General features: G+C 46.0%; 2 protein-coding genes across 2 annotated transcripts; one reads left to right on the top strand and one right to left on the bottom strand.

Moving 5' to 3' along the window:
* The first annotated feature begins 516 nt into the window (after nt 1–516).
* On the top strand, nt 517–1462 carry LOC125534943 (protein SRC2-like). The gene has a single exon (XM_048698001.2). The coding sequence runs from the start codon at nt 607–609 to the stop codon at nt 1177–1179; it is 573 nt and encodes a 190-aa protein (XP_048553958.2). The 5' UTR covers nt 517–606; the 3' UTR covers nt 1180–1462.
* Nucleotides 1463–18323: 16861 nt separating this feature from the next.
* Nucleotides 18324–18788, bottom strand: LOC147991528 (uncharacterized). Its single transcript, XM_087538713.1, has one exon. It carries the CDS (start codon nt 18786–18788, stop codon nt 18324–18326), a length of 465 nt encoding a protein of 154 aa, XP_087394839.1.
* Nucleotides 18789–26237: the final 7449 nt, after the last annotated feature.

Raw genomic sequence — 26237 nt, 5'->3', positions numbered from 1 at the left:
CACTTGTATTGACATGATTTTTATTCAATATATGGTTCTTGTCTTTCTCGATAGATCAAAGTGCACCACTTTAGTTTGTGTTGTGCCCACCCCCGTAAAAAAAGGATTGTTATGTGCCCATGCTTTGATAAGTTGCTAGATCCGCCGCTGCATACAGCCATCTCTTTGCTTGGAAAATGCAAAACTTGTCCCAAAGTACCCCTTGTCATTGTAATCCTTGTAGCACAGATGCAGATTAATGAGGTCATGGAATCATTTCCGCTGGGTGGTTTTTCCACGTCGACCGGCATATCGATCATGTAGCACAGCATACATTAAGAGAAGAATCGCCGGCAACATGATCTGATCAAAGTATGGAAGAAGGATTAACAAATGACAAATCACGCCCGGAATCTGCTTCCCTGTCGACGCAAAAGCAGTGGCTGCGCTCGAGCCAGTTGTTAATGGTCGTCAGTGATGGCGCACCTCGTCCCATATGGCTGGCACGTAGGCGTACGCTGCCCTCCTCTACATATACACGGACCGAGGAACGGAGCAGGCAGGCAACAACGCACGAGCAGAACCGCGACGCGATCGAGTGATCGAGTGCACGGTCGGTCGACGATCATGGCGAGCAGGACGGTGGATGTCACCCTGGTCTCCGCGAGGGACCTCAGGGACGTCAACCTCGTCTCCAAGATGGAGGTCTACGCGGTCGTCTACCTCGCCGGCGACCCCATCTCCCGGGAGCGGGTCCTCGCCGACCGCACCGGCGGCCGCAACCCCACCTGGAACGCCACTGTCCGCGTCACGGTCCCAGCCTCCGGCTCCGGCAGCGGCGCTCTGCGCGTGCTCCTCCGCACAGAGCGCCCCCTCGGCGACCGCGACGTGGGCGAGGTGATCCTCCCGCTCACCGAGATCCTAGCCGGCGCCGGCGACGAGCCAACCGGCGCCACGCAAGGCGCCTACAAGGTGCGCAAGGTCGGCTCTAACAAGGTTCGCGGCGTGCTCAACCTCTCCTACAAGCTCGGAGGAGTCATCCACCCACCCGCCGGCCAGTACCAGCAGGTTGGAGCGACGGGGTACCTGGCGGCGGCCGCTGCACCGTACGCGTCTGCTCCGCCGCCGCAGCAGCTCAGCTACCCGTACCCGTGCCCACCCCCGACAATGGTTCGGCCGCTGCGCATCAGCAGCCGGTAAAAGCGCGGCGATACCAGAAAGAAATAAAGCAAGCGCGCGGCGCGGCAAACTACTCTTGGAGTGGCATGGCAACCTTTTGCTCTGTTCTGCCCCGCTCATACAAAGAAATGGTGGCTTGGTGAGTGGGTTAGCCACTACCCACTTGTGGAGCGACGGCGAAATGCTGTGTACCAATAAATCTGAACGAAATGTATGTTGTGCCTGCACGTAGAAATATCCGCAGCAACTATTTGTATGCTGCGTACTAACTAATAAATCTTAACAGACTATCTTGTAGTCTCTCCGTTTCATTAACGTAGTGTATATAATTTTTTTTGAAAAATCAAATCTCATAAACTTTGACCAAGTTTATGGAGAAAAAGGTTAACATCTAAAATGCCCATTGTAGTATATCATTAGGTTAATATATTATATATTTGGTATTGTAGATATAAATAGTTTCTTCTATAAACTCGGTCAAAATTTACAAGGTTTGACTTTTCAAAAAATTCATACGCACTACATTATAAAATGAGAGGGGGGAGGGGGTATCAATAATTAAAATGTGTGTTGATTTATATTATACTAGCACATATGCTTGTGCGTTGTAGTGGGGGGAAGAAATAATATATGATTAAATTTAGTGAGAGTTGTGTGTGCAAGCACAACGCCTCATGCTGCACTTAATTTTTTCAATTGTATTGGCTATCTTTCATTTCTCATTTCTCAAGGGATAAATCAGATCAACATCTAAACCTCTGCTTATCAATTTTCACAATGGCTTCTTGATACCCAAGGTAACTCGAAGATGTATATAAATTAGTGAAATTCAATCTAATAAAAGATACTCCCTCCGTTTCAAAATGGGAAAACTTTGTTTTTGCCACTCTAGTTTTTGCCAACTTTGCTTATGCTACTCTACAATTTGACATTTTACTTTTGCCACTCTTAGTTTTTGACAATACATCACAATTGCCATTCTATGGCAAAAGCAATAATTTTAGAATGACAATTGTGATACATTATCAAAATCTAAGAGTGGCAAAAGTGAAATGAAAAGTTATTGCTTTTGCCACGGAATGACATTTGTGATGTATTGTCAAAAACTAAGAGTGGCAGAAGTGATATCTCAAATTCTAGAGTGGCATATGCAAAGTAGGCAAAAACTACAGTGGCAAAAACAAAGTTTTCCCTTCCAAAATATAAGTCTTTTTATAGAATTCAACAAGTGACTACATACGGAGCAAAATAAGTGAATCTATACTCTAACATATGTCTACATACATCCGTATGTTGTAGTCTGTTTGAAATGTCTAAAAAGACTTATATTTAAGAACGGATGGAGTATTTGGATGAAACCCACCTAGCCCGGCCCTCGGCCACAGAATGCAAGGAGGCAGGGCTCAGGACATCCAGACTATGGCACGACCAACACGAGGCACCACCTCTGAGCGGCCATGACCTCGGACATGGCCGAATCAACGTACTCCTACCTAGAGCGCCTAGATATCAGCGAGTGGGTTGCATGAATCAGATGGGCCAAAGGCGGAAGCCATGGGGGAAGCATCGGTGAGGACGTATACAACACCCTGGATGTCCACACCTTGAGAGATAGCCCAAACCGATGTGACGACCCATATCTCGATATCCAACATCGGGGATGCCGAGCAAACAAGACAACACCTTGAAGAAGGGGAACGACGTCGTGGTGCCTAATTGTCTGATCCAGTGAACCGAACCTGGTGTTCCCCGCGGCACTGGAAGGGGCCCAAAAGATGAGTGTATTTTTTACGCTCATCACATCCTTGTTCAAACTAGTTTATTTCATAAAATCTAAGATATTCCTCCGATATTGCCACTAATGACTAATTAATGCTAGATTGCAGAATTTTCTCTTTATTTTATTTTCACGGGAAAAAGACTATACATGGTAAAAATCAATCATATAGATGAAAAAAACAAAATGAAGATAGAATAAATCAAATGGGAGGCGCACCAGCACCAACATAACACATAACACAAGACAATATCTACCGTCAATAGCACCGTGACGTCCACCCCAACAACTTTTATAAACGGTACATGACTTGCCAAGGGCAGCCGCGAGAATCTGCATCACCGTAACAGAAGTCATTCTCCAACCCTAACCACCATCATTTCCCATCTCATCTTCATAGCCACCATCATCTCCATAACGCAGCAAACCACCTGCAAGTTAGTCATACTTGTAATCATGTATCGCATCCGACAACCACTGTAAGACATATTATCAACAAAGCATTCATCTTTACGTCTTCTCCAATGATTGCTTCTTGCAATCCGATTGCCATGTATGAGTAATCCATAAGGCAATGAGTTGAGGCATAGCCTTACAACCTGACGTATTTGTATAAGGGATCGATGGAATGACTTGAATTAACATCACATATGCGTATAAATTGCATCATAGTTGTATTTTGTCTCTTTCTCGTTCTTCGACCCTATAGGTACCCATGATCATGGAGTTTGATCAAGGAGGGGGTTAGGAGCTAGGAGGATGCCGAATGTTATATATTCTAAACACCAGTGACAGAAAGGTTTTGTGTGGTAGCGAAAAGCCAATCCTTGAGGATACATGAGGGGTAGTCATTAAACGCCCAATGAATTTGTCTGGTTTATCTTAATAACCGAGGTAACCCCACGCGATGGTAAGAGTCTACGGTTGGACAATTGACTCTTGATGCAGGTCTGGACCGCTCAAGAAGCAATTTGGACACATCCCTACTTCGTTTGTTACAAGCACGTCTTAACGGGTGTCTTCCAGGGCACAAATTATGATCATGATGATCATGATCACAAATATATGGTTGTAAGAAACAAGTCCTCATACTCATGCCTGTTTTAATTATAAGTATTTGTTGGGAAACATAGTAGAAATAAAAAAAAATCGTGCCTACGATCACCCAAAATCAATATGAAGATGCATAACAGGTTAGGATCACGATTGTTACCGTCACCGAGTTGCAGCGGAAGAAGAACATGTGGGTGTAGATCGTACTTGGGGTCCCTCAAACTGTCAATGAATGATCCCTCGTATTACCCATGAATAGTCCCTCGAACTAAAGACCGAAAGCACGGCCTCTCTACTTGGTTGCAAGAGTGCATCATTCACAATCCGGCAGTGTTTCGCCGTCTATAGCTAATCGTCACCGGAGAATTAGAGGGAGGAGATAAGAACCACACAGGATTTCTAATTATAAGGGCAATAGGATTAGCCTAGCTCTAATTAGTCAACTAGGACCAACTAGAACTAGAACTAGAAAAACTAGAGAAGGCTCCAAAACTTGTGTATTCAAAGGGCCAAAGTCCTCAAGTATATATAAGTTGAAGGGAGAAGGAGAAGGGGCGCCACAAGGGACAAAAATCCCTCCCTTTGGCCGGCCAAGGAGGGGGAATCCCCCTCCAGATCGGCTTCCCTCCCTTTCCTAAGTGGAAAGGAGGGCGCCACCTCCACTTGGGCCCAAGTGACCCAAATAGCGTTCCATCACTTGGTCTTTTTTAAGATCCGTTGGTATTAAATTAAATATAAAATTCTTCTATTATTATACCCTTTTATATATAATTTAACATCTTCGAAAACATTTTCCATCTATATATAATTATCGGTAATACCCTGTATTACCCAATATTCACCGAAACCATTTCGGTGACCCCAAAATGCTTCCGGATCCTCTCATAACTATTCTGAATATTAATGAAACAATTCCACAAATATATTCTCATTACTCCTGATTAGTCCTGTCCTACTAACACTCAACAAATAGTGATTGCCTTAAGCTTGTGACCTCGTAGGTTCGGTAACTCGTATACATAAACGAAACCATTTGTTCAATGACCGACAACGAAACCATGGACGTCCATATCAATCCCTATGAGCACACGAATGATATTTGAGCGAACCAGCGAACCTTTGGTTATCATGTGATGTTCTCTTTGCTTCGTGCCACTTTACAAAACCCGGAATGCATCGGTATCCTCCTAAGTCATCACATGCTTACTATACTGAAATCCTCGTTACCGGTTTTCTTCTTCTTTCTCATTATTGTGTTCCGGCATCTCCGTGACATAGTCACCTGTGTCTGGCCAGACGATGATGGATCCTGTCACACCGAGAGAGCCCTAAGAATATCTTTCCATCGTCGGAGGAGGAAATCCCACTCTCGAGTTATCTAGTCCCTTGTCAGACTTTCCGATGAATCTATAAGTTGTCGTTATGATCACCGTGTTACAGGTGACTTTTGAGCAACCCCGAAGTCCACAGTACAGTAAGAAATGACTACGATACTCTCATGGTCTAAAGAGCAAAATCACATGTTAACACTCCGTGTTATTACAATTGATTACATATGATATTATCTCAATTTATAACAAATGAGTTTGGGTCGATTCAATATGATTGTTCTTCCAACGTCATAATCTCAATATTGTTTTAGGACTATCGTTACACTTAACGATATCCTAAGATCCAGAAAATGTGATCACCAACAACACCCGAGCTAGTCTTAGGCGAGACTGGGAACCTTTATTTTATCCTTTTATCATTTCACACGTGCATATGAGTTTTCCTAATCACATATTTCAGGATCATAGCAGTTATAGCATGAAATATAAACACTTAATTACGAATATAAAAATATTATAATACAACCGAATTATAAATATGAAAACATAATATAATAATATGCTCCTAAGAGTCGAATTGGATTTCCTTTGTAAGGACTAGTTATTAGTTGCCACGACGGACATCGCAGTGGCTTTCTTCTCACTTTGCATCGCCTAGCGTCTAGCGAAGCATAGTTTTTGAAAGTGTCCAACAAGCATTTTGTTTTGCAATATTTCTAATCATTACTCAACTATATCTTAGTCGACTGAGACTTAACTAAGTCTCAATCAAATGACATAACGTGCAAGAAATGAATAAAAAAATTAAGAAGAAAATTCTGGATGGATCTCAACGTAAGTCCTTATGAATTACTATCTTTGTTCCTAAATATAAGTCTTTTTAGATATCTAATATGGACTACATACTTTCTAAAAAATGGACTACATGCGAAGCAAAATGAGTGAATCTATATTTTAAAATAAGTCTATATACTTCTGTATGTGGTTCCTATTGAATCTCTATAAAGACTTGTATTTAGAAATAGAGGGAGTATATCATTAACGACGAAGACATAATTGAGATTTAGAGTCTGTTTGGAGTCCCTGCCGCTCCGCTCTTGGAGCAGCCGGAGCCGCGGTTCAAATTCATGATGCGGGGAAATAGGTACTCCGCGGACCTTTGGACTTGGCGTAGCTGGTGGTTAACCGAACAACTCCTTATCAAGTGTGATTAGAAAAGGGGATTACTTACTCTCGGCGTCTTCAATTATGCTTAGTCAAGTGAGGGTTCCATTCGAAGTAACGTAACAACAGGAGCACCATCTTCAAAGGGAAACCCTTTCTATCTATATCGAAAAAGGCTTTCGCCCCGCTTTATAAATAAAGCACCACCGAACACAAAGTCACAATGTAACATCCCAAATTTTCAATTTGGAATGTTATGCATTAGATCATCATGCATATCTTATTTTCTTGCATTTTGGTCGATCCTAGAAATTTCACGCAACTCAAGGACCTTCGGAGAGAGTTGGAGATTTCGTTATTTTCATATTTGAGAGTTTTCTCGAATTTGAAAAGAGGATTATTTGATTTATTTATTTCATCTTCAATAATTTTTCCAATATCAAAAATATAAGAGAGGGAATAATATGACTTTCCCAAAATTGAGGAAAAATGAAGATTTAATAAATAGATCAAATTTTGTTTGCCGGAGTTTGTTTGTTTTATTTGGATAGGGAAAAAAATGCGCGTTTTCGAAAATTGCATTTTAGGTCCGGAGTAAAGTTCATTTTGTTCGACTCATTTTTAGGAGTCGGGGAAAATTTACTTTAGATTTTTCGGAGTTCGTTTAGATAGTTTTTCTTTTGTTTCTCTGCACGCGAAACCGATTTAAAAAAAAAACTTTCCGCAGGCCAGCCGGGCCAAAGGCCCAGCCAGCCGCCGCCCCCAGCAGCGCTGTGCGCCAGGCGCCAGGCACCAGCCGCCGCCTCGCCTCGCCCTAGCCGAGTCCGGTTGGACTCTAGGCTAGCCCTCTTTCCTTTGTTTCGTTTTCCTTTTCCTACTATATTTCTTGTCCCCTACCCCAAGTAATCCCCCCCTCACCAATATAAATACCCCTCTACCCCCCCTCTCCTCACATCAAAACCCAAGCCCTCTCCTCCTAAGCCGCAGCAAGCAGCAGCGCGCAGCCCCGCCGCCGCCTCACCCGCGCCGCGCCCCAAGTCGTCGCCGCCGCCGCCACGCCGCCGGAGCCCCTCGCCGGAGACCTCGCCGGAGGTTGCCCCGCGTCTCTTTTCCTCGGATCGTTTTCTTCTAATCGTTCCGATTCTTTTCTTCTCTTCTGATTCGTTTTCTAGATCGGTTTTTCATTTCGGTTTTCTTCTCCGAAACCCTAGATCGGATTCGTTTTCTTTTCCGATTTAGTTGCCTTTGGACCGTTTGCCGGACCGTTCGTCCTAACGAATGTGATCACCGGATTCTTCTAGGTTAACGAACGTTCGTTCGTTTAACCGTTCTTCTTTTCCTTCTCGTTGGATTTATTCCGCGATCGCGATCTCAGATCCGATCTTCGTTCTAGTCTTTCTTCTCGCTCGTTTATCGGAATCAGGTGATGCAAGCTCCTGGAGTTTCGTTTCGAAACCGCTGTTCCGTCTAACCAACTTAAACAAGTTTTTGCCCCGGTAAAATTTGACCTAGTTTCAACTTGCTAGAACCGAGTTGTTTTCTTTCGCCGTTTGTTTTCCGTTTCTTTGTTCGGTTCGTTCTTTATTTTGCAACCGGAGTTCTTAAGTTGAACTTTCTGGTTCGTTCTCTTGTTCGAGTTTTACCTGTGCATTAGATGAGTACTTATTGTATGCTTGTTGTTTGTCTGCGATAGATCACCCGGATTGCGCCGCTTGTTACTTCGATTCCCTAGGTCTCGCGGATCATCAGCAAGGCAAGTAACACTTTGATCATACCTTTTCTACAACCCATGTTTTATTGCATTATATCAATCCTCTCACACTGCATGATTAGGATCTAATTAAATTGTGGGATGGGAAGTAGATGAGGTAGTACCTATCACCTGTATTACTATGAAACCTTTGGGAGTTACTTCTACGTTTGCTTATTATGCCATGCTATGCTAGTAGACGTGGATTGGGTGAGTGATATCCATGACAGATGTGAGTTGATAATTTTAATGGTTTATCTAAGGTGGCAACTTAAATACACATCTGGGTGGATTGAGGCACCTGATGTCTATCAGGACTTGCCTGTTTTTTTTGGGACCGCCACCCAGGCTCAAAGGGATCATAAGATCATTCATGCTAGTAACTTCCGTGTGCAGCCACAAGCCATTATGGGCTCTGGCATAGTTGACTAAGTTGTGCGAACTCTTACAGTGGTAGACTAGCAGATGTAGGGGATGTAGGTGTACCGGTCTACCCGATCGTAAGGTGCTAGCGCTTCTGAAAGACTATGTCTCGGTCATCCGTCTTCTCAAACACCCTGTAGTGCGAGAAACCAAACGGAGGCGATCGAGTCTTGTGGGGAAAAGTGCGCAAACCTCTGCAGAGTGTACAAACTAATCATGATTAGCCGTGTCCCCGGCTATGGACAACTTGAGTATCTAGTACTTGAATATCATGTGAATCTCAACATGTTACTTCTAATTAATGTTGTTGGGTTTTAATTGTTCACTTAATTGGGATCGGAATGCTGTCAACCATTCTCGATGTTTCACAACCACCATGATAGTTAAATAAATTTATTCCTTTGCAGTAGGGAAAAACTGGCTTTACGCAAAAACTGTAACCATAGAGCTTTCCACCAGCCATATATGCATGTAGTATAGCTGTTTCATACCATTACTCTCTATGTGTTACATTGCCAGCATATTCCATGTGCTGACCCGTTTTCGGGCTGCAACTTCTCATGTTGCAGACTTTTTAGACGACGAGTAAGGTGCTTTTAGGTCGTGGTTCTATACTCAGTGATGCCGTTGGAGTTGATGGACCCATTTATCTTCCGAGTCTTCCGCTGTTATCGTTATTAGATGGCCTTAAGCCATTTTTATTGTAATAAGTTCTGTTTGAGACAACGATGTAATAAGTGTGTGATTGCCACTCTGCTATAAATCCTTTGATGTACTGTGTGGTGTCAGCATTACTGATCCAGGGATGACACCCGAGCACAATAGACTTGATCCATTCGGGTCGGGTCGCCACAGAGATGGTATCAGAGTACACGCTGACTGTAGGACACGACCACTAAGTTAAAGCCATAGATCACCATTCTCTTCTCATTTTCTAACTCCTCATCTTTTCTACTCTTTTAGGATGACGAACGCGAAGATTAAGTACGCTCAACCGGATGAAGGCACACCATTTGGATTTCACCTGAAGGAAGTCACCAAGTACCTGAACATTGGATTACCAAGCTTCACGGGAACCTTCAACGCCACTCTGCCTGAAGAGGAGCGCTGGAAGATTCAAGCTCACGTTCCGGGAAGAACATTCGCGCCAACCACGAAGCCTATAGATAGTGTTTTCAATGCACCAACCTGGAGTCTGGGAAGGAGCATGGCAGCTCATATCACCATGGGACGCATTGGAGAAGTTTACCAAGAAGACCTCAAAGACACTATCTACCAGATTTGCGGACGCCGAGATGAAAAATGGGAGTTAGTCAGCACCAAGAAGGATAGATCCATTACATCTTTCATCCAGGAGTTAAACCAGCACATTCGACGCCACGAGAACCAGATGTGCAATGACATGATAGAGTTGAAGAATGCGAAGGCAAGGATCATCGAGCTAGAAGGAGAACTGAAGTCTACACGCAAGGACTACATGGACGAGATCGTAGCTCTAGCAAGGCACAATGGCGATCTTAAGCAGGAGATTGAAGAACTCAAGAGGAAGTTAGCATTCAGGAGGACGACGAGTACGTCGCATGTCCGGACAACTACATCATCATCGATGACACCGATTCGGATCCAAGTGAACCCGACTTTGAAGACGAAGCTGGAGCAGATATCATGGAGTCTTCCACCGGTTCAAATTTCTAGATGACCACCAGATAGTAGTAGTATTTCCCCCATGTAAACATTATAGTCGAGCACTTTTGAGATAGTTTTAGAATCGTTTGTAAGCCCTTGTTTGATTGAATGAAGTGATTTTGTGTGCATTTGCTCATGTGCATTGGGGTAGTGTTTTCCCTTTAGACCACACTCTATTCTTAATTCTCGTCTTTTCTAAACCCTCAGATGCCTCCGAGACGGGATAATGGATTCCCACCGGAGCTCACTCAGTTGATCCAGCAGCAGAATCAATTGATGCAGATGTTAGTCCAGAACCAATAGAACAACAACAACAACCCACAACCACCACCACCACCTGTTGACCACTTAGCCCGTTTCCTTAGGCTAAATCCGCCGGTGTTTTCTAGTAGCACCGAGCCGATAGTAGCAGATGATTGGCTCCGCAAGGTAGGAAGGGAGTTGACCACTGCAGGATGCACGGATGGTGAAAAGGTGAAGTTTGCCGCTCACCAGCTTGACGGACCCGCGGCAGCATGGTGGGAGAATTTCACAGCCACTTACCCAGTTGACACTGTCACATGGGATCATTTTCAGCAAGCTTTCCGCACTACCCATGTTTCAGCAGGAGCTATGGCCATAAAGAAGCGTGAGTTTCGCAACTTACGCCAAGGAGGAAGGACAGTTGGCCAGTACGTTGACGACTTCAGCAAGTTAGCATGTTATGCCCCAGATGACGTTGCTACGGATGCAGCTAAGCAGGAGAAGTTTCTAGAGGGACTGAATGATGAACTAAGCATGCAGTTGATGGTAGCGAGTTTCAACAACTACCAGGAGTTGGTAGATCGTGCCATCATGATTGAAGGAAAGCAACAGCAGATTGAGAACCGTAAGAGGAAGTATGGACAAGGGAAGTATAACCCTGGAGCCCAGCAGAAGCCCCGTTTTGCCCCTAAACCGGGATTTCAGTTTCAGCACACCCATGGAGGAGGTAGCTCGCACAACCATAATGGCCACAAGAATGGTAATGGGAATGGAGGAAGCAACGGCCAGAACCGGACCACCCCATCAACCCCAGCCAAAAAGGATTTGAGCCACGTCACTTGCTATAAGTGTTCGAAGCCAGGGCATTATGCAAATGAATGTCCTGAAGGCCAGAATGGAAATGGCAATGGAAGCTCTGGGAAGAAGCCGAACCCTTTCAATAGGGGACAGGTGAACCACGTTAATGTGGAGGAGATTGAAGATCAGCCCGATGCAGTAATAGGTAAGTTTTTGGTTAAGTCATTTACTGCACTCGTTCTTTTTGATACTGGTGCATCACATTCATACATATCAAGGGGATTTGTGGAAAAGTATAGCCTGCCCACTAGGATTCTTAAAACACCTATGCTAGTAAGCTCACCAGGAGCAGAGTACATGGCCAGACAAGGATGTTTTCAAGTGCCATTGAGTATAGGAAGGCATGTTTTCCCAACGGATTTAATTATTCTGGAATCCCAAGGTCTGAATGTGATTCTTGGTATGGATTGGCTGTCGATGTATGGAGGAAACATCGATTGCGCCAGTAAGACAATTTTGCTTACCACACCAGAAGGAAGAAGGATCAAGTATGTATCCCGGCATGTGCCAAACAGGACACAAGTAAATTCCTTATCAGGAGTTGTGCAGGAGGAAGTACCAGTGGTAAAGGATTTTCCTGATGTATTTCCTGAGGAATTGCCAGGCATGCCACCGGATAGAGACATTGAGTTTTTGATTGAGTTATTGCCAGGCACTGGGCCAATATCAAAGAGACCATATAGGATGCCAGCAAAGGATTTGGTGGAAATTAAGAACCAGATTAAGGAGTTATTGGATAAAGGTTACATTCGCCCAAGTTCTTTGCCTTGGGGATCACCCGTACTTCTAGTGGAAAAGAAGGATGGCTCATTAAGGATGGTTGTAGATTATCGGGGATTGAATGAAGTAACCATCAAGAATAAGTACCCACTACCAATGATCAACGATCTGTTTGATCGGTTGCAAGGAGCTAAAGTGTTTTCCAAGATCGATTTGCGATCAGGGTACCATCAATTGAAGATTCGGGAGCAGGACATACCTAAGACAGCATTCACCACAAGATATGGACTGTATGAGTATACCGTTATGTCATTTGGATTGACTAACGCACCTGCCTATTTTATGAACCTGATGAACAAAGTGTTTATGGAGTTTTTGGATAAGTTCATCGTAGTGTTCATTGATGACATCCTGGTTTATTCAAAGAATGAAGAGGAGCATAAGGAACATTTGCGTTTGGTTTTGGAGAAACTAAGGGAACATCAGTTATACGCCAAATTCAGCAAATGTGAGTTTTGGTTGAAGGAAGTTGGATTCCTCGGACACGTTATATCCGGAGAAGGTATAGCAGTTGACCCCACTAAGGTTGAGACAGTAACCGAATGGGAATCACCAACAACAGTTGGAGAGATCCAGAGTTTTCTTGGACTCGCGGGATACTACCGGAGATTCATTGAGAATTTCTCAAAGATTGCGAAGCCTATGACGGAGTTGTTGAAGAAGGATACTAAGTTCAAATGGACTGAGGAATGTGAGGCTAGTTTCCAGGAGTTGAAGAAACGTTTGGTTACCTCACCAGTATTGATTTCGCCAGATCAGACCAAGGATTATGAGGTGTATTGCGACGCTTCACGTCGAGGACTTGGAGCAGTGCTTATGCAGAAAGGAAGAGTTGTTTCGTATGCTTCACGGCAACTGAAGCCTCATGAGTTGAATTATGCCACGCATGATTTAGAGTTAGCAGCTGTAGTGCATGCATTGAAAACGTGGAGACATTTCCTCATTGGAAATCATTGTGAGGTGTGCACGGATCACAAGAGTTTGAAGTACATTTTTACTCAGAAGGAGTTGAACCTCCGACAAAGGAGATGGTTGGAGCTCATCAAGGATTATGACATGAGATTTCATTACCATCCCGAAAAAGCTAATGCAGTAGCTGACGCATTGAGCCGTAAGAGCCATGTCAATACTCTAATGACAGGGAAAATACCCAAGGAGTTAGCAGAAAACCTTCGTGAGCTATGTTTGGAAATAGTTCCGAGAGGCTATGTAGCAGCATTGGAGATTCAGTCAACATTGATGGATAAAATCAGAGAAGCCCAGAAATCTGACAAGGAGATTGCTGCTATAAAAGAGAAATTGAGCGAAGGAAAAGCAAAGGGATTTCATGAGGATGAACACGATACCCTATGGTTTGAGGACCGTATTTATGTGCCTAATGACCCGGAGATCAGGAAGTTGATTTTGCAAGAGGCACATGATTCACCGTATTCGATTCACCCAGGGAATACCAAGATGTATTTGGATTTGAAGGAGACATTCTGGTGGACCGGAATGAAGAAGGATATTGCAGCCTATGTAGCAGTTTGTGACGTATGTCAGAGAGTAAAGGCAGAACATCAGAAGCCAGCAGGATTGTTACAACCATTGCCGATACCCGAATGGAAGTGGGATAAGATAGGCATGGATTTTATCACAGGACTACCCAGGACGAAAGCAGGCTATGACTCGATATGGGTAGTAGTTGATCGTTTGACAAAGGTAGCACACTTTATTCCAGTTAAGACCACTTACACCAGTGCTAAGTTGGCAAAGATATACATGACTAGGATCATTTGTTTACATGGAGTTCCGAGGAGTATCATATCAGATAGAGGAACCCAATTTACCTCAAAGTTTTGGAATCACTTGCATGAAACTTTAGGAACCAGACTAGAGTTCAGCACAGCTTTTCATCCGCAGACAGATGGACAGACCGAGAGAGTTAATCAGATTTTGGAAGATATGCTGAGAGCTTGTGCACTAGATTATGGATCTAGTTGGGACGATAACTTGCCGTATGCGGAGTTTTCCTACAACAATAGTTATCAAACCAGTTTGAAGATGGTACCTTTCGAAGCTTTATACGGAAGGAGGTGCAGGACACCGTTGTCATGGGACGAAGTTGGAGACCGTCAGTTCTTTGGACCAGATTTGATTAAGGAGTCTGAACGGAAAGTTAAGTTGATTCGCGATAGGCTCAAGGTAGCCCAGTCCAGGCAGAAGAGCTACGCAGATTCTAAACGCAAGGAAACAGTTTACGAAACCGGAGACAGAGTTTATCTTCGAGTATCCCCACTTCGAGGAGTTAAGCGCTTTGGAGTTAATGGAAAATTAGCACCGCGTTTCGTTGGACCGTATAAGATCTTGCAACGTATGGGAGAAGTCGCTTATAAGTTGGAATTACCAGAGGGACTGTCAGGAGTTCATGATGTATTCCATGTTTCTCAGCTGAAGAAATGTCACACCGAGATGGCGGAGATACCGCTAAGAGATACTGTGCCACTCGAAGCGATTCAGTTGAAGGATGACTTAACGTATGAAGAGAAACCAGTGAAGATTCTCGATTATGCCAGCAGAGTTACTCGCAGCAAGGTTATCAAGTTTTGCAAAGTTCAGTGGAACCACCACTCAGAGGATGAAGCCACCTGGGAAAGAGAAGAAGATTTGCTCAAGGACCACCCTCACCTATTTTCTAACCAACCCGAATCTCGAGGGCGAGATTCATCTTAAGGGGGGTAGGTTTGTAACATCCCAAATTTTCAATTTGGAATGTTATGCATTAGATCATCATGCATATCTTATTTTCTTGCAGTTTGGTCGATCCTAGAAATTTCACGCAACTCAAGGACCTTCGGAGAGAGTTGGAGATTTCGTTATTTTCATATTTGAGAGTTTTCTTGAATTTGAAAAGAGGATCATTTGATTTATTTATTTCATCTTCAATAATTTTTCCGATATCAAAAATATAAGAGAGGGAATAATATGACTTTCCCAAAATTGAGGAAAAATGAAGATTTAATAAATAGATCAAATTTTGTTTGCCGGAGTTTGTTTGTTTTATTTGGATAGGGAAAAAATGCGCATTTTCGAAAATTGCATTTTAGGTCCGCAGTAAAGTTCATTTTGTTCGACTCATTTTTAGGAGTCGGGGAAAATTTACTTTAGATTTTTCGGAGTTCGTTTAGATAGTTTTTCTTTTGTTTCTCTGCGCGCGAAACCGATTTAAAAAAAAACTTTCCGCAGGCCAGCCGGGCCAAAGGCCCAGCCAGCGGCCACCCCCAGCAGTGCTGCACGCCAGGCGCCAGGCGCCAGCCGCCGCCTCGCCTCGCCCTAGCCGAGTCCGATTGGACTCTAGGCTAGCCCTCTTTCCTTTGTTTCGTTTTCCTTTTCCTACTCTATTTCTTGTCCCCTACCCCAAGTAATCCCCCCCTCACCAATATAAATACCCCTCTACCCCCCCCTCTCCTCACATCAAAACCCAAGCCCTCTCCTCCTAAGCCGCAGCAAGCAGCAGCGCGCAGCCCCGCCGCCGCCTCACCCGCGCCGCGCCCCAAGTCGCCGCCGCCGCCGCCACGCCGCCGGAGCCCCTCGCCGGAGACCTCGCCGGAGGTTGCCCCGCGTCTCTTTTCCTCGGATCGTTTTCTTCTAATCGTTCCGATTCTTTTCTTCTCTTCTGATTCGTTTTCTAGATCGGTTTTTCGTTTCGGTTTTCTTCTCCGAAACCCTAGATCGGATTCGTTTTCTTTTCCGATTTAGTTGCCTTTGGACTGTTCGTCGGACCATTCGTCCTAACGAACGTGATCACCGGATTCTTCTAGGTTAACGAACGTCCGTTCGTTTAACCGTTCTTCTTTTCCTTCTCGTCGGATTTATTCCGCGATCGCGATCTCAGATCCGATCTTCGTTCTAGTCTTTCTTCTCGCTCGTTTATCGGAATCAGGTGATGCAAGTGCCTGGAGTTTCGTTTCGAAACCGCCGTTCCGTCTAACCAACTTAAACAAGTTTTTGCCCCGGTAAAATTTGACCTAGTTTCAACTTGCTAGAACCGAGTTGTTTTCTTTCGCCGTTTGTTTTCCGTTTCTTTGTTCGGTTCGTTCTTTATTTTGCAACCAGAGTTCTTAAGTTGAACTTTCTGGTTCGTTCTCTTGTTCGAGTTTTACCTGTGCATTAGATGAGTACTTGTTGTATGCTTGTTGTTTGTCTGTGATAGATCACCCGGATTGCGCCGCTTGTTACTTCAATTCCCTAGGTCTCGCGGATCATCAGCAAGGCAAGTAACACTTTGATCATACCTTTTCTACAACCCATGTTTTATTGCATTATATCAATCCTCTCACACTGCATGATTAGGGTCTAATTAAATTGTGGGATGGGAAGTAGATGAGGTAGTACCTATCACCTGTATTACTATGAAACCTTTGGGAGTTACTTCTACGTTTGCTTATTATGCCATGCTATGCTAGTAGACGTGGATTGGGTGAGTGATATCCATGACAGATGTGAGTTGATAATTTTAATGGTTTATCTAAGGTGGCAACTTAAATACACATCTGGGTGGATTGAGGCACCTGATGTCTATCAGTACTTGCCTGTTTTTTTTGGGACCGCCACCCAGGCTCAAAGGGATCATAAGATCATTCATGCTAGTAACTTCCGTGTGCAGCCACAAGCCATTATGGGCTCTGGCATAGTTGACTAAGTTTTGCGAACTCTTACAGTGGTAGACTAGCAGATGTAGGGGATGTAGGTGTACCGGTCTACCCGATCGTAAGGTGCTAGCGCTTCTGAAAGACTATGTCTCGGCCATCCGTCTTCTCAAACACCCTGTAGTGCGAGAAACCAAACGGAGGCGATCGAGTCTTGTGGGGAAAAGTGCGCAAACCTCTGCAGAGTGTACAAACTAATCATGATTAGCCGTGTCCCCGGTTATGGACAACTTGAGTATCTAGTACTTGAATATCATGTGAATCTCAACATGTTACTTCTAATTAATGTTGTTGGGTTTTAATTGTTCACTTAATTGGGATCGGAATGCTGTCAACCATTCTCGATGTTTCACAACCACCATGATAGTTAAATAAATTTATTCCTTTGCAGTAGGGAAAAACTGGCTTTACGCAAAAACTGTAACCATAGAGCTTTCCACCAGCCATATATGCATGTCGTATAGCTGTTTCATACCATTACTCTCTATGTGTTACATTGCCAGCATATTCCATGTGCTGACCCGTTTTCGGGCTGCAACTTCTCATGTTGCAGACTTTTCAGACGACGAGTAAGGTGCTTTTAGGTCGTGGTTCTATACTCAGTGATGTCGTTGGAGTTGATGGACCCATTTATCTTCCGAGTCTTCCGCTGTTATCGTTATTAGATGGCCTTAAGCCATTTTTATTTTAATAAGTTCTCTTTGAGACAACGATGTAATAAGTGTGTGATTGCCACTCTGCTATAAATCCTTCGATGTATTGTGTGGTGTCAGCATTACTGATCCAGGGATGACACCCGAGCACAGTAGACTTGATCCATTCGGGTCGGGTCGCCACACACAAGGTTCCAAGTACAGACACACGTCCAAACACACAAAGCCACCGCAAGCAAGTCTGACAAAACACACACACACACACAGAGAGACGATACCCAGGTTCAGCTGTGGGCACGGCACAACAAGCCCAACACCGCAACACGACTCACACAACAAACAAAACGGCGGCGGCGACGAGGAGAGCAGATCTAATCCGGCTCCGGCGGTGGAGGAGGGAGCGGTGGAGCCAACCGGAGAGCGATCGAGACGAATCTGGGCGATGATGGTGGTGATGGCGTCTCTCTCCCGGGGGCGGCTAAGCGGCCGCCATAGCTGCAAGTAATCAGACCATTTGAACAAAGCGTCAGTAGCACGTCGAAGAGGAATTCACTGAATCACAAGCTTATTCCTAACAGTCCACAACGTCCAGGTTAGCACTCCGATGATTAGCCACCTAATGTGGCGGGAAGGGGGAGGTAACGTCTGGAGTTCCGCGAATAGGTTGGGGAAGTTGTTATGGTCCTAGCTGCCCCCCATTAATTCGTGGAAATAGCTCCAAAGGAACTGCGCGGACACGCAGGTGAAGAAGATATGATTCTAATCTTCTTCAGGCCCGCGGAGCGGGCAATGCCCATCTCCTGGGCCGTTGCGCTTCAAAACCTCCACGCCGGAAGATAGGCGGCCTAGAATCCACTGCCACAAAAATATCCTAATCTTCAGGGGGAGCCGAATCTCCCAGATGGAAGTGAGGGCCTCATGACCCAGCGAGGGTGCGATGGCCTGATATAAAGATTTAGTGGAGAATTGCCTCGATGGCTCTAGACGCCACTTGGACCGGTCGTCTCCACTCTGGAGATCAGGTTCGTGCAGCGCGATGCAATCCAGCAACTCGTGCCAATCCGCAGCCTCAGCAGGGCCAAAAGCTCTCCGGAACGCGAGTTGCCCTAAGTCAATAAGGGCCGTCGTGACCGAGATCCGTGGGTCAACCACGATGGAAAATAGTTCAGGGAACCGAGCCGCAAGGGGACAGTCGCCAGCCCATCTATCGAACCAAAACAACATGGAGGATCCCGAGCCAACCGCGATCGAGGTGCCGATGTGTAGGATCGGAAGGAGCTGAATGACGGATTGCCAGAACTAGGAACCTCCAGATCTCTGGTAGAAGGCGAGGGGCTGACCACGGAGGTATTTCTGCTAAATGATGCGCAGCCAAAGACCACCATCACCGTTGGTGATCCACCACAGCCAACGCGTGAGGAGGGCAATATTCATGCGTTTGGAAGATATGATCCCAAGCTCACCCTGGTCGCGCGGACAGATCTCCGACCAGCGAACCATGTGGTATTTCTGCTTGTCGCCCTCGCCGGCCCAGAAGAAATGTCCCTGAATGGTGGCAATCTCGTGATGTAGAGTCTCCGGCAGGCTGTAGAAGCTCATGATGAACAGGAAGAGGCTGGCCAGGGACGAGTTAATAAGCACTGTCCGGGCCGCCTTCGATAGCCAACGGCCCTGCCAAGGCTCGATACGGTGTTGAAGCTTCCCAACTGTGGGCCAAAGCTGCGCCACCGTGAGTCTCGAATCACTAATGGGGATCCCCAGGTAAGTCATGGGGAAACATCCCAGCTGGCAATTAAGCCTGTCCGCGATGCTCTGCCGCTCATCTTGGTAGTATCCCAAGACCATAACCGCACTTTTATCGAAGTTGATCCTGAGCCCAGACATCTGCTGGAAGCACAACAGGGGAAACTTCAAGTTCATGATATCAGACGTCGAGCCTTCCACCATGATAATGGTGTCATCAGCGTATTGAAGAAGGAAGATCCCGTTCCCTCCAACTAGATGGGGGACTATCCCCTTAATGTGTCCTGCCGCCTTGGATCCTTTCTATCTATAGTCTAATAGGAGACGAGCGTCAGACTAGTCGACAGCCGTTGATTCAATTTAAATCCAATGGTCACAACGTGCTCTTCATATATGTTAAAAAAGAAGAAGAAAATCCCAACATCCGGGAATTAACTTCCCGCAAACTCCGCATCTAATCTCTCCCTAATCTCTCGCCCCACATGTCTCCCGATTCCATTCTCCGCCAACAGCACGCACAGGCCCAAGCTCCTCTCGTCTACTCCCTCCGTTCGGAATTACTTGTCGCGAAAATAGATGTATCTAGACGTATTTTAGTTCTAGATACATCCATATTCGAGACAAGTAATTCCGAACGAAGAGAGTAGATACCTTCCACCCCCGCCTCCATTGCCCATCGTCGCTGTGTATCATGGACACCCCACCGGTCAGTCCTCTTCCCCTACTCCTCCCCACCACATCGTCTGTTCATCTATCTACCGAGGTGCTAATTCTGCATGACAATCGTGGCTGTGATCTGCCGAGATGCTAATTCTTCACGACACCACGACCGTGATCCGCCAAGGCCGACGTGAGCGGGCACCAACAATCGTGAGCAAGAAGTTTGATGGCCGTTCTATTTGGCGTGATGAGCGCCACAAAGAGTTGATTCCAATGTGTGTTCCTCACTGATTTTGCTGGTTGCGTCACAATGATTTAATTCTCCAATGCTTGATTCATATGTTCTTGATTAGTGGGTGGCGGTGATGCCCATCCCAGCTGCAGGGAGGATGGATAGGCATCGGGCAATCACCAAGTGACAGGATAATGCTCCCTTCTCTTTGAGTGCCATCCCTTCTCGACAGCGACCAGAGCACGCCCGACCGGTTGCACGTAGTGATGCTTCACGTCCTCGGTTGACCTAATTTTAATTTGATACACGCCTACCATGCACTTCCACCATTGGAAGGAGCACATCCGATATCAAATAGAAGCACGATTACAATCGCAACGAAGCACGACCAACTTCTCCATACCAAGTTCCCTAATGTTGAGTTCCCATATTTTCATGCATATAATTATATGGTGATGAATTTTTGCCATAACCCAGTTCCCATAACATGTTTTTACTCTAGTGTGTCTTTTATATATGTTGTGAGAAAATGAAGATATTGCTTCCTAGCAACTATGCTTCGTAGATTATTGCATATTATTCTATGGTGATGAATTTTTGCTTCCACCATTGTATGTGTGTGCTACTTTGACTGTACAATTTTTTGGCTTTCAACCATTATCCGATACTAGTGTCTCTTCAACCACTACTACTCTCTGCTTCAACCATTTTCTTTTGTTCATGAATTTCATTATACAACCATTTTGCTTTGTTTAGTGGATTTTTGTCCAAGCCACTAAATTTTGCGCTTTCTTCTTTCTCACCGAATGCCTCAGTTGTACAGATTCCCAATAATGATGCAACGTGTGTTGATTACTAGACCAACGGGGCTCTAAGTTGTCGGTTCTACGACGAGCGACGCGGAGCTCATGGCAAACGCAGACATTGTCATGATCAGATTGTCACCCTCCGCTATGATGACTACAACAAAATGAAAATATTGTTGTAATAATATTTTACTATTGTTGTAAATGAATTTGTAAATTTGTGTTCACAAGCCGGCCCCTTCTATGGAAGTTTCTATCAGATTCCTACGAACCTATTTGGACTCCCTTATTGGCATCAAACTAAACCCTCAAGCAGATCCAGCTAAAGGCAAATCTTGCATTGTCTACGATATACCGGCGCCACCAATGCATGCTCATGTACCGGAGTCTCGGGGCTGGAAACCTCCTTCGTCTGGATGGATGACTTTGAACACGGATGGTTCCTTCGTTTCCTCTGAGAGGGCAGGAGCTGAAATGATTCTGAGAGATCATCACGGTACTATTAATTTTTCAGCATGTCGAGCCTTGTACTCTTGCAGGGATGCTTTGGAGGCTGAACTTTGTGCATGCATGGAGGGTCTCTCACTTGCTATTCATCACAGTGAGCAGCCCGTAGCTATGGAGTTGGATTCTCTGGAAGCAGTAACGATGATTTCATGCGCGGACGTTGATCGGTCGGTGTATGCTTCCATTGTGAAGGAGATCAAGCACTTAAGGACCCTTAGACAAACTTGTATTACTCATGTTTCTAAGGCCCAGAATAAGGCTAGTGATTGCCTAGCTCACTTTGCTATGTCCCAAGGTAGAACTATGACTTGGTTGGGATCAGGCCCAGACGAGGTGGTGAGGATTGCCTTTGATGATTGTAATGACATTATAATTGAGTAATACAAGTTGTTTTACCTGCAAAAAAAAGTATTAGTCTGTTTCAATGCATCATCATACATGTCCTGCTGCCACATGGTTTGTGAAGCAGAAAAAAACTTTATACGAAAAAGATCGTTTCATTTGCAATTTTATTACTATACTTTGGTTGGAAGCAATTTTATACTTGATGGAAACAAGAGATTGATGCTTTGAAACTGGTCTAAATAATTTTTCTTTCTGACGGAAGCAAATCGCTGTTTGGTTGATGAAATCTCTAATCCATGGAACAATGCTTCTGACAGAAAATATTTGATACTAGGAAATAGTTTTATATGGAAGCAAATATTACAAACTAAGATGGAAGCAAATATTACAAACTAAGATGAAAGCAAATATTGGTGTGCGGAAGATGCTCAATGTCATACATTATGCTTCCTTGATCGAGGAAACTCCGTTATGCACCGGCAGCAAAATTTCCAGTATCTAGAAGAAAAAAAAGCTGAATATAAGCAAGTGCACGAAGCATATAAAACTGTGTATGAAGCAACTAAAATTATAGTAAACCAAATAAAATGTGCCCACAAAACATAGTTTTGCAAAGCAAGCAAATTAATCTATCTATGGAAGAGCTATAGCATAATTCTTCGGAAACACTAGCGCCCACACGTGTAACAGTTTTGCAACTCGCGCCACACGCGTGAATTATTGTTCAGTGCAGTTTGCACGAATCTTGACACATTGAGACAGAATTTGCATACCATGTAGGACGGGCTTGGTGTGTGGGCGTTGGAGAGTTTGCCCACACGCCCGCACCACGCTGTTTGTCAACTGCATTGTGTGGGCGAATTAGTTTCTGCCCTCACAGCCACCATCTAGTTTATGCGCGTGCGGGCGGACTGCTTTTCGCCCACACGACACTCCTACGTTGTGGATGACAACTGCATTTATGCGAACGTGGCAATTAGGTAAACACACATGGCAACTGTGATTCTTTGCTAGACGGCAACTGCAGTTGCGCGTACGTGGCTACCAGATAAACACACATGACATATGTGATTAACCATACATGGCAACTATGGTTGGACCACATGTAGCAACTAGGTAAACACACATGGCAACTACTGTTTGACCATATGTGGCAAGTAGTTAATCACACACGGCAACTACGGTTTGATTACACGCGACAACTACCATAAATTAGACATGACAACTATAGTTAACCAAAATATATAGAGTTGCCATGCTTTTACGACCATACTTGCCATCCCGGATAACTACATCTGCCAATCAAGATGGCAACTAAATCGTCATCCCGCGGGCACCTAACATAGCTGCGTCAGGACGTGTGGGCATTTTTGCTTCGTGCCACACACACGGGATGGAGATAAATAGTACTTGTTGGACGTGTGGCACGAAATAGCCTCGCCTACACGTGTGGACAATTCTAATATCCGCCTACACACAACCCATATGAATTGCTTTCTGCTCATACCATACATGATATGTCATACATCATATTTGAGCGTATATCAAATATATCACACATGTGATAGTTATCACTGTCCTAGTTCTTTTTCAGGGATGCACCAGAACATACTGTGTTGTGCTGGAAGCAAAATAACGAAGTAGGAAACGTGGGCATAGACATAGGACGGAGAATACGGTACATCACACGTGATTGACGGAAGCGCGGATCCATGCATCATGCATGTAGGATGGGACTTACCTGCTTCCCGCGTGTATGTTCATCTGTGCTCTCGCATACATAGTTTGATTTAATTGGAATAAAATAAAACTCAGTCTCACCCTCTTAAAATCAAGGAGGGAGATGATTAGATTAGAAATGAAAAAAGATAAAAGACAGTCATAGGATGAAGTGGGAGCACGGATGGGAATATGGAAAGGGAGTAAGCAAGCCGGATCCATGCATGTAAGTTAACTGTTGAATATATGGTTTGTGCATGTATATTGTATAGCCCGGCCCACCTTCTAGTCATTGTATAGTTGAGGTTGTGGCCCACCTTATACTCCATATATACGTGCGCTATGCACCGATCAATACATCGTCAAGCATTGCCAAAACACTTGTTTCTAACATGGTATCATACCTGCGATCCTAACCCTAACTATTGCCGCCGCCGCGATCCCATCGCCGCCGCTGCCGCCGCCGCAACCCTCCGCAGCCACCACGCGCCGCCGCCGCGTTCCTTCGCCGCCGCCCCCGTGTGTCGCCACCGCCCGCGCTTCCGCCCGCAACCCGCCACGCCGCACCCCTTGCCGCGCCGTCTCCCCACGTGTTGCCGCACCCTCTCTCGGACTCATGGCCTTCCCCGGTTCCTCCGGTACCACCCGCAGCCGCCGCACCTACCCGTTCGAAGGCCCCGACCCCGTCGTCATCCGCGATCTCAACATCCTAGCTTGGGTTCCCGTCGTCCTCGATCACCTCACCTCCACCTACTATGCCTGGAAGACATACTTCTCCCTTGTATTCGGTGAGTACAATCTCCGGGATCACATCGATGGCTCCGTGAACTCCCGCTTCATGGAGGACGATGAGGAGTGGACGTCCATCGACGCCACTCTCATCCGTTGGTTCTAGACCACCATCTCGAAGGACCTCTTCCACACGGTGGTCTCCGCTGACGATGACGCTCACGCCGTTTGGACTAAGCTCACCGACCTCTTCACTGACAATGCGCTCCAACGCAAGGTTTTCTTGCACGGCGAGTTTTTTGGGTGCCTGAAGCTGGAGGAGAGGGGGATGCGGATGTCGCGCACCCGGGCCACCCACATGGCCCTCACCGCCGGTACCCGCGGCGGTGCGCCGCCCACCGCCCCGGCTCCCCCGCCGCGGCCCGCCCCGGGCCCCTTCCAGGCGCCGCCGCCGCCCGGGTTCCCCTACCCGGCGCCACAGCAGGCCCCCCCGCCGCCCCTCGCCGAGCAGCAGCAGCGCCGAGGCGGGTGCCACGGCCGAGGTGGCCGCAAATAGCAGCAGCAGTAGCCGGCTGCCCATGGCAGGGCACCGCGCCAGTCCCAGCAGCAGCTCCCGCCGGCACCCTGGCAGGCCGGCCAGAACCCTTGGACGGGGGTCGTTCACGCGTACTCCATGCCCGTACCGCATGCCCGTACCGCATGCCCCCGTCCCCGGCTTCTTTGGCGCCCGCCCAGTATCCCATCAGGCGCTTTACGCGGCCCCTCAGCCGTACCCGCCGGCGCCACTCTACGACCCCTTTGCGGCCTATGGGCTGCCTTCGGCCGGTGGGTTCGCGGCGCCGCTGCCACAGCCACTGTCGCCAGCCCAGCTGGCGTCTTGGGACCCCGCGCTTCTAGCGGCCCTCCACACCGCCCCCATGCCACAGCAGTACACTGGCGGTGGCGACTGGTATATGGACACCGGAGCCACGGCTCACATGGCCGCCAACCCTGGTAACCTTCTTACCGCTCACGCCATTCACACCACTGCTCGCATTACCGTGGGTGACAGTCCTTCCATGCCTATTACTCATGTCGGTCATGCTGCTTTTCCTTCTAACTCCATGCCATTATACCTTTCTAACGTACTTGTCTCCCCTGACATTATTAAAAACCTTGTTTCCGTTCGTTCTCTTACACATGAAAATCCTGTCACCGTTGAATTTGACATGTTTGACTTTTCTGTTAAGGATGCCCGTACCTGGATGGTGCTCCACCGATGTGACAGCCCCGATGAGCTCTAGCCGGTCCACTCATCCACCTCCTCCGTTGCTGCACCCATGACACTTTCCACCGGAGTGGACCTTTGGCATGCTTGTCTCGGTCATCCCAACACCGCCACCCTTCGTCATATTCTTCGTAGTTTTTCATTCACGTGTAATAAGATCGACGATCACACTTGTTATGCTTGTCGTCTCGGCAAACATGTTCGTCTTCCTTTTTAGCACTTCCTCGCACGTTGCATCATACCCGTTTCAGTTAATTCATAGAGATGTTTGGACCTCTCCTGTTGCAAGTAACACGGGCTATCTTTATTATCTTGTCATACTTGATGATTTCTCGCACTATGTGTGGACCTTCCCGTTGCGGCGAAAGTCGGATTCTGTTGGCACTCTCACCGCGTTCTACTCATATGTCTCCACGCAGTTTGGCCGGCCCATTCATGCGTTGCAAACAGACAACAAGAAGGAGTTTGATAACCTTGCGATCCGCAACCTTCTCGCCACACACGGCACGATTTTTTGTCTCACTTTCCCATACACTTCGCAACAAAATGGCCGCCCTGAGCGCGTGCTTCGCACTCTTAATGACTGCGCTCGCACCCTCCTCTTTCATGCCAACGTGCCACCACGTTTTTGGCCCGATGCGCTTGCCACCGCATCACTACTCCTC

The sequence above is a fragment of the Triticum urartu genome, chromosome 1A, assembly GCF_056163025.1.
Source record: "Triticum urartu cultivar PI428250 chromosome 1A, HENAU_Tu73, whole genome shotgun sequence".
NCBI lineage: Eukaryota > Viridiplantae > Streptophyta > Magnoliopsida > Poales > Poaceae > Triticum > Triticum urartu.
Note: the sequence above shows the minus strand (reverse complement) of the source record. Positions and strands in the feature narration are given on the sequence as shown.